Here is a 12,058-nt window from a genome sequence, read left to right on the forward strand (position 1 = left end):
ACTGCTGTAAAGAGGCACAAAGCTGCCATACAGAATATCCCCATGAACTCTGGGCTGTTGGTCTTAAGCTGCATCTTGCCATCATGATACATCTCATGCTGGATGACTTTCAAAGTTGATCCATTCCTCTTGTTCCTAAGCTAGTAAAACGGTTTAAGTGATTACCAGGGTAAGCTAAACAAATAGCAGCTAATGGGAAAGATCAGGAAAAAAGCTTAAGGCTCTCAGTCCACCTAAAAACCAGCCAACATCCATTCTCCCACACAAGGTCTCAATGTTTGTTTGGGCAAGGATCAGTGAAAAGGCTTTCTTCTATATCTGTGTACCACAGAGACCAAGATAAAAGGAGTTGGTATGAGACTTCAGAGATTTCAGAAGAAATAAATGGAAAGTGATCATCAAAAGCTAGATTTAACTGTTCAGACTCAGATTAGTCCTGAACATATTTAGGTAGTAAAATCAAACAGTAAAGTAATCCTGAAATATTTCAATTAAGGTCCTGGCTCGTTTCCTGAATAGAGCTTTGGTTCATACATTATACTGTTGAAAGCAGTGAAACAATGTGCCCTAAATAAGTATGTCAAGGTTTGCCTCCTTGTGAGGTTAAATTACTTTTATTTTATACAAACATCTCTAAGCAGTATCTATGACTTTAAACCCTACAGAAATATAAATTCTAGGTATTATAAGATGGTAAAATCACTCATGCCCACAAGACCGATAGTGAAATAAACCAATCATTTTCCTATTGCATCTAAGTACAGTGAGTATGACTGTTCTTTAAATCTAAAGACTGGATATTCTATCATAAGGATCTTTACACTGTGTGTGTTCTCTGCTTTAGCAGAGCATGAAAACCCGAAACTACACCACATCCTTTCAAGCAAAGCCATGCAAAAGATGCCACATTTTATGGCCATGCTGCAAGTTGTTTTTGACCTAGAAGGAAATTTCTGCATGGCAGTTACTGGTGCACATAAGTCTTAGAATGTAAGAGACCTGTGACACCTGGTCCTGTGACAGGGGAGGCCTTGGCAGGATTTGTCTGCCTACACTATATAAAGTGGGAAAGGAGAATGAGACAGCTTATCTACATAGCTACTTAAATGCCAGCAATTGATACTGTCTCCATGTCACTCCCATGATCCTAGACTGCTGACCAAAACACTCCTGCAAAGAGCCAAAAAACTCAGAAGAATCAAAGTTTGTAGTAACTCTCCGTTTTGTGGTCACTTTTTTATAGGCTTTTTTTTATAGGTCACTTTTATTTTATAGGCTCCCAAACAAGCTTTGTATGTTGCTTTATTCTTCACCACAGATTGATACTTACAGAAGAAAATGTCAAAATTTTAGAACCTTTCCTACTTTTGAAAGTGTAAGCAAAATTCAATGCATCAACCTCATAGGCACAACTGAGAAGAATTAAGCAGGTATGAATGTACTAGCAAACAAGAATTAAAATTCTAAAACGGACCAAGTCCATGTGTAATTCTGAGAAAACTGTAAGCCACTGTTAATTCCTTTTTTCTTAATGTAAGGGATTCAGATATGTTTTCAGCTAGTGGGATAACTCCCCTGCTCTGAAGATAATGAACAGCTCAGCTATCAGTTCTTTTGATATTTGACTGAACAGCAGGTACTGAATTCAGGGTTTACTAATGCTGGTGTAGCTACTACCACGATTTTTATTTTCTCCTTCATTGAGGAATGATCTTTATAATAAAACTTCCTGACATGCAGAAAGACAAAGAGTCTAAGAAACGAGCTATGTAGAAGGAGGAGCTCTTTTGCACTTCTCTGCTGATGGAAGGTGCTTTTAAACAGGGGTCAGTCACTCTCTGTTTCCATTCTTCATTGTTGTTTCCAGGGGAAGAGTTGGTCCACTAGAACTCAAAATTCTAAAATCTCTAGGAATCTACCAAGTACTAAAGCACAGTCCTTTTAGATTCCATAAAAATTAATCCTACCCCACATTTTGACAAAAAAAAATAGTTACATTCTACATAGGAGTACCTTTCAATGCAACTCTTAATTAAAAAAAAACCAAAAACCCATCAATTTAATTTTGTGGAAGCTATAATGAGCCTGGTTCTACATACCACTTTTATCAGCTCCAATCTCCCATTCCCCAGGGAAAGCAGTACAGAAGTGTCTTGTCCTTTGATAGCAATAGATAACTAACCTCATTCTGCAAAAGCAGAACTCAACAGAGTTGTTCTTTGTCTTCAGCAGAAGCAGGGAATCAGACCTCATTGCCTTGTGCTGAACCCATTTTAAGGCAATTTGATGCCTTACACATGATCATTGAAAAGCTTCCAGTTGTACCTTTTTTTTTCTCCCCATTCTTTTCACCTGGCATTTCTTTATGCAACAGAGCACCAGGAAGTTTTATATTTAGAAGAAATAGGACTGGTCATATTTTCTGAACCTGTATTTTGAGGCCTTCTGTACCCTTACCTATCCATTACATTCAAGTCAAATGTTTGTCTTTTGGTAGCAGCAAGGATTAAAGATGTAATTGTTTTTAAAGCAAACATTTTCAACTCTCCTTAGCCAAATAACCTGGGGCATTAGATTAAAACTTCCCTGCCTCAGCCTTCATCTAGTCACTGCTAACCAATGAAAAAAAAATTATCCAACAATAACCATATTTATTAAGGCTTTTTTCCTTGACTTTAGGTCTTGCTAGGTATCTACTGATAGACTAAATCAAAACCAAATGACAGAAGAACTTCAGATTTAGTGAGGGGTTTGCTTACAATGCCATAAAAAACCTGTGATGTCTCTATACCTCTGTCCAGACGGAGCTGCCATTGAGTAGGAAGGCATTACACAAACACAGTTGGCCACTTTTCTGTCTTGTAATGACTCCTATGACCTGAAGACTAGATGCAAATCACATAAATCACTTGGTGTGGTTTTGTTTAAATGATCTGCCTGACAGAAATACGCGTCTTTGTGCAGAGTAGGTATGACAAATCAAAATAACTTAGGAAAAAACATCTGTGTTACACTGACAGATGGGAAGCAAACAATCTGTACAAAACTGCTTCTCTGGCAAAAATAAACCAAAATGTTACTTAACATTTAAATTTAAAATTTAAATAAACAAAAGCTTCAGTATTACAGTTCACCATACCATTTTTATAATTAAGAAGTATTTCACACTCTCAAGCAACAATAAGATGATTATGAAACCCGCAAGCTTACTTCTGCACACATTCACACCTGTGTTACTTCAGTTCACTGAATTCAGTGGAATAACATCTGATTTAAGGTAAAGCAAGAGAAGAGACAGAGCTGAAGACTGAAAGTAAACCTGAGTGTTCTGATGAAACGTAATCCTCAACATGAGATACAAAAGGTGACTTTCCTGAAAAGTGCTACCTAAATTCTTAATAGCTTTCTGTACTAACCTCACCTCATCTCATCCTGACATAATCTTAATTAGTCTTAGTCCTACTGCAGAGAAGCCTACAAGAGGCAGTTAGCACCATACAATTAATCAGATATTTTGCACGCATCACAGCAACCAACAGTGTCAACTTAGTGATGTGAGTTAACACAAACAGAAAGCAACCCTGCCTTTCCCTTTCACATGAACTAAAAGCATGTGGCATGGAGTGAACGTATGATTGTTTCTTCTACACACCACTTAATGTCCTTTCTTCCCTTAGCAGCCATTTCCTAAAGCATCATTGCACTCTGAAAAGCATGTTTTGGGTTTTTCCTGGTGGTACTAGAGGAGACATGTAATTTGGTATTTCTCTTAAATTTCTGTTTCTTAGAAGAGAATAAATTTATCAACTGAAATTAACAATAACACATACTTCTCGCTGGTGAAATTAATGAATCTCACCTTTTCTTTTCCTGTGTGCTTTAGCAGTTTTCAAGAAACTGAATTTTACACCTTCACATAAATATGCATTTGACAGCACAATCCGCAGTAATTTCATAGCAACAGAAAATATTATTTTATACTTAAGAATGTAAGTATATACAATGTACACACTCAACTGATTAAAAGCTTCACCACCTATCTATGTAATTACACATCTTAATTTTATTCTGTTGTTTGAGATTTATCTTTGGTCTTCACTGCAGGAGCCAAACACCACAGTTTTGTACATAATACCACTGAGGAGGAAACCATGCAATTACACGACTTGATGGCAAAGAACAAAAAGAAAACAATTCTACAAAGCTGCATTTTCCTAAGCTTAAACGAAAAGAGTTCAATAAACCACAAGAACCTTTACTCAGTTTTGTATGGCATGTGTAATATGCTGTGGTATTAGCAGTATATGCAATGCTTCATACATGGTGGTGCTTCACTTCAGCTGAATGTGGTAAAGCTACTTACAACATCAGTTCAGTCCATAAATAATATTGAACATAAGAAAGAACAGTCTGATATTTAGTGATTTCTCAGGTTCTCATCGAGTTTATAATATTCCTAGAAATGCACTATTTAAATGATAGTTTATCTCAGGAACTGACAATTAACTGCTCAACACATTCTCTCTGCAGTGTTTGTGCCCCAAAGCCATTCAGTATCTAAGACAGGAATTATTAAAAGTTGGGACTGCTCTAGTGTTTCCATTTCTTAGCAAAAGAACATGTACAGTCTATTCACTACCTGACACAAGCAGTCATTCCCCATTATTACTGTCCAAACTTTTGGGGATTATTTAGGCATTTGAAGGCCTATCACAAGAAATTGGTGAGCTTACTGGAATTACCAAATGCTTCAGGCCCCACATGATTACCACTCCTCAAAGGAACCTAACCTCCATTTCTCAGTACCTAATTGTCCTGCATCTCTACTATGGTAAACTTCCTAATTTATTATAATACTAGAAGAATTAAAACTCTTGATAGGATGGCTACCAATTTCTATGAAGTAAACTAAAATAGCAGTAAGTGAGACTAATAAACTGTTCATTTTTTCCCAACTTAGCAAATAATAGGTATGTTACCAAACAGCAACAACTAGGAAGAACAGATAAGATGGCCAAATATAAGTTTACCCCAAACAACTTAAAGCCCATCATCAAGCTTCCTATATGTACTGATGCTTCTTCCATGCTAAAGACACAGTTGTCCTTTATCTTGCCCTGTGCTACATTTTATAATCCTACAGTGACCTTCACTGTCATCTCACTCAGATTTGTCACTCTGACATAACACGGGGCCAGTCTAACACCGCTGTGAGACTCTGGAGGTCACAGCAAGACTTTGGCTAGCCATTGTAAGATTATGAGTAAAGTGTTCCAAAGGGATTAGCCATGATAACAAGCTCAGACTGTGTCTACCTAGAGATTGTACACACTGAGAACTGCAAATAAATGCAAGTTTGAGGTTGCAAGTCTCCCCTCCTCCTGACTCCTGTTATTATCTCACTTAGTCTGACAGTTATGTCATCTAGACAAGTTCTAGTGAAACTGTTATTGCTTTGGATGATTTTTCCTGTCTAAAGTGCCAAATTTCTTGAATGACTCGTGAAACTCTTTCCAAAGCAATCTTTATTAGCCTTAATCATGGTAAGTTTCATCAGTCCTGGAACTAATGGCATTTTACTTCATCACACACTGTAAGTTCATTGTATTTGGCCACATCAAATAAGCCTTTCTTACTCAGACAAACTGCTTATTCACAGGAGCTTTCATTTAAAAGTGGACTAAGCCAGCAAAACAGATTTATGGGTAGTGATTTTACAAGAATTCAGAAGTAATGGCATTCTCAACTTCTCCATATTATCCTACTTAATCTTACAGCTAGGGTTTTTCAGTGCTAGAAATAGTTAACACCTCCAAATCACTCAGAAAATTTGAAATGCTTGGCATTCACCTAAGTCAGACTGAAAATTACTTTTTCAACACATGATTTTTCAGGTTTCAGTTGGGTTCTTAGTTGGGTGATGCTACTATTCTTCAACGTGAAAAGCACACCCACTGAAGATTTGATCCTTAACAATATGCAGTAGCCTAAGGAGATATTGTCATGGGAGCCAGGAACAGAATCGAAGCTTCTTTGTCTCTATTGAGATCCCTTTGATCTGAAAAATTTCTTGAAGTTGAAAATTATAAAGCTGGTAAGAAGGGCAGTGGCACATCTATTTGATATAAAAAATGCTACCCAGGTGAAATCTGTAAGAGGAAATTCAGCAAATTCAATACACTCAGAGCAGGTGGCAGCAGAAAGATTCCTCACAGAAAATGGTTCTGATGTCTAGTTCTCTTTTGACAGATTTTTCTAGACACAGTTTTGCTACATTTTATGCTTATTAGTAGTTAACAATTGGCTTAAGTACGAACACGCTGGTTCTAAAACGTTTCCACTTAGTTAAACATGACTTTGGTCATTCTTGGCATGTATCTCAATTTGTCTCTGGAATATGAGCTATCTAGAGCTACATTGCTCCTGTTGTTGGATCAGTATTTGCTTGCTTCGGCAAGAAGCTTAATTTTTTTCTTTCCCCACCTTTTTCTCTGGGCTCCAGCAGAGATCTTACACAATATATGCTTAGACCATTACTAATGCTTAGACATCTCCAGAGTGTATCTTAGCAAGGATTGCCTTTGTCCACTGACAGGAGAAATGTGCATTTATGTAAAGTGGCATGGGATTTGCAATGTCATGCACAGTGGAAGGTCCTGCTTATCAGCCTTTTTCACAGTGTTGACCTTATTTATTTTGCAAGGACTCAAACACCCTGGCAAGTGTGGAGTCTGCAGCTCAGTGGAAACCAGGCATGACAATTGAATACTTACTCTGCTAACACTATTCTCAGACAATCTCCTTGAAAGTTATCAGTAATATGAAGATGCCCCCTGGTCATTTATCCATTCACTTTAGCTCCTTCAGAACATTCTACCTACATCCCCAAGAAAACTGGGCTGCACGTACTGATGCTGGCAATACTTAGAGCAAGCTATGAAACAGAAAATCAGTCAAAATGACAGTGCTCACCCCGTTCTGTGTCATAGAGGTACACAAACTTTTCCCACTTATAGTAAGTCAAGAGGCTCAAGATGGCTCCTTTCAACGCTGGCCGCATCTGGATGACGAACTGCACATCTGCGTCCGTCGGGAAGCTCGGTGTGATGAAGGACGTGTGAAGGGCTCCACAGAACGACGTCAGGGTGTTCATGGACATCTGGTCATAGAATCCAAAGATGGCATAAACTCCTCTGGAAAACTGTGAACAGACTAAGAAAGACAGAAGAGGATGTTAAAATCTGATATATAATGAATACAATCAAACTTTCAAAGTATATTTGAGGTAAGCCTTCCAACCATTCCTGAAATTATTCTGTATGATGCAGCAGATGGAGTGAATTGAGATAATATATACTAATTTCAGTGTAGTAACCAATTGTACCAATTCTGTAGCACAAACTGGCCTAAACACATTTAATTTTTGTTGTGCTTTGTCCTGTGTTGCTACAATCCACTAATCCCTCTTTATTCTTCAAAAATAAAGATGGGATTACATTACCTGTCTGTAAATAACTTTCCTTCCTTGAGTAGCACCTTGAGAACTCTGTGAGGAGCTACATGACAAATGCCAGGCCTGCCTTAAAGTCAGAATGTTAAGGGGTATTTTTTCCTGGTATCCAAAATTGATTCAGATCTGATTCAAAGAAATCTGAATGTTTTATTCCTTTATAGTCCACAACTCTGAAACCTCTGTGTGGTCTTTTTCAGTAAGGAATTATGATGGCTTCTTAACAGAGTGTTAAAATCTTTCAGAGTAATAAACTCTGTGACTTACTATACGACAACACAAGTGAGGAGCACATATTGTTGCTTCATGGGACTAAAGCTGATATCCCTTAAACTGAAGGCTCTTAGTCATTAACTTAGTCATTAATTCTGCTGTCCTGAGGAACTCATCTTGCACCAGAAAAAACTCAAAATGCAGACAAAGATGATTTTTTTCCACATGAACTTATCTGGGAAAATACTTCATTATTTCCCATCCTTTATAGAGATTGAACAATGACCATTTTGGACAAAAAGAAAATATTTCGATTTGTAAACAGGGCCAGCTTCATGGCATTGCAGGAAAAAGAATTTCTTGTTGTTCAGCTTTGTAGGAAAAGCACAGAGTTCTTGTGACCCTGGGTTCTTTCCTTGGAGGGAGTCTGCATCACAGAGAGAGGGAGCCTGATCTTTGAGGTGCTGGGGCTCTGGATTATAAAAAGACAGTACAATTGCAATACAATACAGCACAGCAGCACTTCTAATCATACCACTGCTGAACAGGGATGAGCAAGGCCCATTTGTAATGAAAAAAGGCTTCCCAGAAAAATGCTCATTCATTAACAATTAACAATTTCACTTGTCAAGAACCGGATTTAACAATAATTTACAACCAGCCCTATTATACTGGGGTGATTTTATGGTGATACTCTATTCCCTAATCCTCTGCTTTATGCCCAGAAATGGCTGCTGTAGATTTAATATGAACCAGAGGGTGGGGCTGAAGCCTGGGAAGCCCAGGTGAAGGCTCTGTTGGAATTCTCTTCACAGGGTGTGCTCCACACACCATGGACAGGGACATTACGTTGCTCCTTTGTTGGATGAGTTTTGCTCGCTTAGGCAAGAAGCTTCATTTGTTTCTTTCCCCACCTTTTTCTCTTGACTCCAACAGAGATCCTTCAGTTTTTTGGTTATGTGTGGGTTTTTTTTGTTTTTGTTTTTTTTTTTTTTCCCTCTCCCTTTAACTGTTTTGGCTTGGTTTTTTTCTTTTTGTCCCCCCTCCAATGCTGGGAGCCTGTGGGGGCTGTGCCAGACAGCCCAGGCCTCAGGAGACACCAAGGCAGCAAAGGAAAGGACACCAAAACCCACCAGCTTTTCCTGCTGTGTGGAGGAGACCAGCACCAGAAAGGTTCCCATCTATCTGCCTGGTGGCTGTGTGAGCTCCTGTGCCTCCCCTTCCCTGAGACAAAGGGCACAGCTGCCATCTCTGCCCCCTGGCAGGGCTGGGGGTTAAGGTTTGGAAATTTCAGTTTCCAGCATTTATTCAATCCTTTTCTGTGCCTTGTGTGCACCCTTTTTTGGTTTAATAAACAGTTTGGGCTTTTTTCACTTTCACCCATTGGTATTAATTTCTCTCATTGGCAAACTCCCTTCTCTTTAGAGGAAACATTAATTTCAGGGTTTTTTCTCCTAAAACTTGTCTCTAAACCAAGACATCCATTAAACACTTCTGCAAAAAGACTGCATATATAACTTTGCAAAAAACCAAGTAATTACCAGTAAGGGAGACATGACTTCTACACAGAAATGTACAGCATTGCTACTTCTGAAATAGCATCACATTTTCCACCATAAATGCTACCACTCAGGATCACTAAAAACTGTAAGAGTAATTTTAAAAAGGATTCTCCACAATATCAGCTCATTGACACAGCATCATGGAGAACATCTAAAATCAGCAGTCAGGTGTGAAAATTTGATTTTCTTCCTGAAGCTCTAGATGCAAAAACTAGAGACGCTGTTAAGGAATTTCTTTAAGTATTTAAGCCACTGTAACAGGACATGACCAGCAGCAAATAGCAGCTGGTGAGACACAGAAAGGAAATAAGAGGTGGTAATTTCTGAAAGGAAAGTTTGCAGAGGTATCCACCACAGAAAAAAAAGATATAAAAGAAGTTTTAATACAGTAAGAATTTATTCCCAGAGGCATGACTGAGGAATTAAATACACTGTTTAAAAAGGCATTTTGTTAAACTACATACCAGCAGGATATAAAGCAGAAAAGCTACCATAAAAAATTATCTGCTGAAGTAACAAATAAAAAGCATTAACTTACAGATAAAAAAGGGAAAAACAAAAATTACATTAGTCTCCAAATCATTTAAATGGTGTCTCAACCCTCTAATTCCATAGGAATCATCAGTGAAGTGGGATTAATGGAGTGAGTGTCTTCACATACAATGATCAAGCTTCTTTCATGTATATGTTAATGGCATAGTTTTTATGTAGATTCTGTACTGCAGAGAAAACCAAGTATTCCAGGAATCATCCCTTCTTGCAATATAAACATTCACAAAGATCTCCTGATCCTAAAAACCACGAGTATTTCAAATAGTCCTAGATTCACCCATCATCTCTTATCAGGTGTAAGACTAAGGAATACTTCTGAACTGTGACTCAACTGAGTTGAACTTTTTTTTCATAGCAGATTGTGCTTTTTTATGCAAAATGCTCATCATCAACTGGTGAATAATCTGAGAAAAAACCAGCCTGTGAACAATCTGACTAAGCAGGACCTTCTCCAAGTAACACCTTGGAGCCAACACGGAGCTGCTGCCCGCATGGAGGCGAGAGCTTGGATTTGGTCTTCAGAGTACTTGTAATTATTTTTCCTCCTGATTTTGGAGGATCACCAAAAATATAATCTAACAAATGCAACTACCTGCCCACTCTTATTTCTCCTGGTTCAGGTTTGTAGTCACAGCAGATTTTAAAGATTAACCCTTTGATGGACTCTCTTCCACTAATAGTTTATTATTCCTGACTATCCTACAGTGCACTGTATGCACTGTAGGATGCCAATTTAGTTTTACCAGCCTGTTTAAAAGGCAAATAAACCTTAGTTTTTATAAGGAAAAGCTAAAAGGCCAATTATCTTGGTCCTCGATGTTCATTTGCATTTTTTAACTCACAGTTTTGTTAAAATTTTGTAGCATTAGGTTCTCCACACAGTTTGTGACCTAATCTCCTCTGTGATCAGACAAACCTATAGAATATCCATGAACCCAGAGTCATATTTGTGCTTGTTTTCCAAAAAACAAATGTGTAATTAGATTCATTTTAATTACACTATTATTCTAACATCACTGAGTAACAAGAAAAAATTTAAAAAGACTAACTAAGCCTTGCCTTAAGCTCTTTTTACAAGCTACTGTCTACAGAAAATCAGAACAACCTTCATGTCTGAGTAAGAATTTTGGTATTTTTCCTTAATTAATCACAGTTGATTTATTGGGGTCTTTTTTCCTATTCGAAAAATACAGATGGTCAAACACATACTTTGGCTGCTAAAGAGATTATTTGGACAAGTCCTAGTTCAACTTCATTCCTCAAGAAAAAAAGCAGGTTTTTTTTGCTGAGCTATGAAACTGCTCTTCATTATGTGGATGCACATCTGTTTCCAAGGACAGCACATAACCAAGTTGCTTTATAACCTGATTTGAAAAAGTTTCAATGTCTACAAATGAGGGAGAGGTCCTGAGCAGCAGTTTCCCAATGGGAGATCATGATAAGCCATTATTTTGGCATTAGGTGCAAGGTGAGTATTTATTTATGGAGATTTAATGCTGGACTTATTCTCATAGTGAGCTGCCACGTGTCATTGTGTCCAGGAGAGAAAGTGATGGTATGACAGAAGTCTGTGAATTTGCAAGCATGTCAAGAGAAGATAAGAAACTCTCAGGTCATGACAGAATGGTGTTTCCTGCCAAGGAAGGAAAATGCTCAGAGGCAGAGTGATAACAGTCGTAAGCAGAATTTACTTAAAAAAAAAAAAACAAAAAAACAAAAAAAAAACCACCACCACACCAAAAAACCCCAAAACAAAAAAACTAAACTAAACCAACCAAGCAAAAAACCAAAACCAAGACCTAGAAAACCCAAACCCCACCGACCAAAATGCAACTACTGAAGCCAAATAAATAGAAATCTTAGTTTCCACACTGAGTAGCAGCTGAGCCATCCTAGGCATCAGTGTGACCCAATGAACCCAGATGTCTCTTTAACTTGCATTTCCATCCTTCCTCCAGTCAAATCAGGCCCACCACTAAAACTTGCTCAGATTAACCAGGTAAATTTTTGTTTGGTTTTTTTTGCACTCAGATTCCAGGAAGGCTGCAGGCCAGAATCTCAAAAGACGTCCCACTTCACACAAGTTATCATATGTTTTAAGTATTTTTAATTTTTTTTTTTTTTTTTTGCTTTCTAATGGTATTTAGTTTTTCTATGTTTTAGTGACTGTGAGTATTCCTGACACAACAAGGTTGTATAAGACCTGACATTTCTACTGTCT

The 12,058-nt window shown here is 37.8% G+C and overlaps 1 protein-coding gene across 2 annotated transcripts in view; it reads right to left on the reverse strand.

The window, feature by feature from the left end:
* The window catches only part of GRIA3 (glutamate ionotropic receptor AMPA type subunit 3), a 143,688-nt gene that overhangs the window by 102,600 nt on the left and 29,030 nt on the right, over positions 1-12,058 (reverse strand). For both annotated transcript variants that reach the window (XM_041396396.1, XM_041396395.1), the window contains exon 3: positions 6,973-7,212. In XM_041396396.1, coding sequence (XP_041252330.1) covers positions 6,973-7,212 — 240 coding nt within the window. The remainder of the gene's footprint in view (positions 1-6,972; positions 7,213-12,058) is intronic.

The sequence above is a fragment of the Onychostruthus taczanowskii genome, unplaced genomic scaffold (assembly GCF_017590055.1).
Source record: "Onychostruthus taczanowskii isolate IOZ18803 unplaced genomic scaffold, ASM1759005v1 scaffold13, whole genome shotgun sequence".
In the NCBI taxonomy this organism is placed as follows: Eukaryota; Metazoa; Chordata; class Aves; order Passeriformes; family Passeridae; genus Onychostruthus; species Onychostruthus taczanowskii.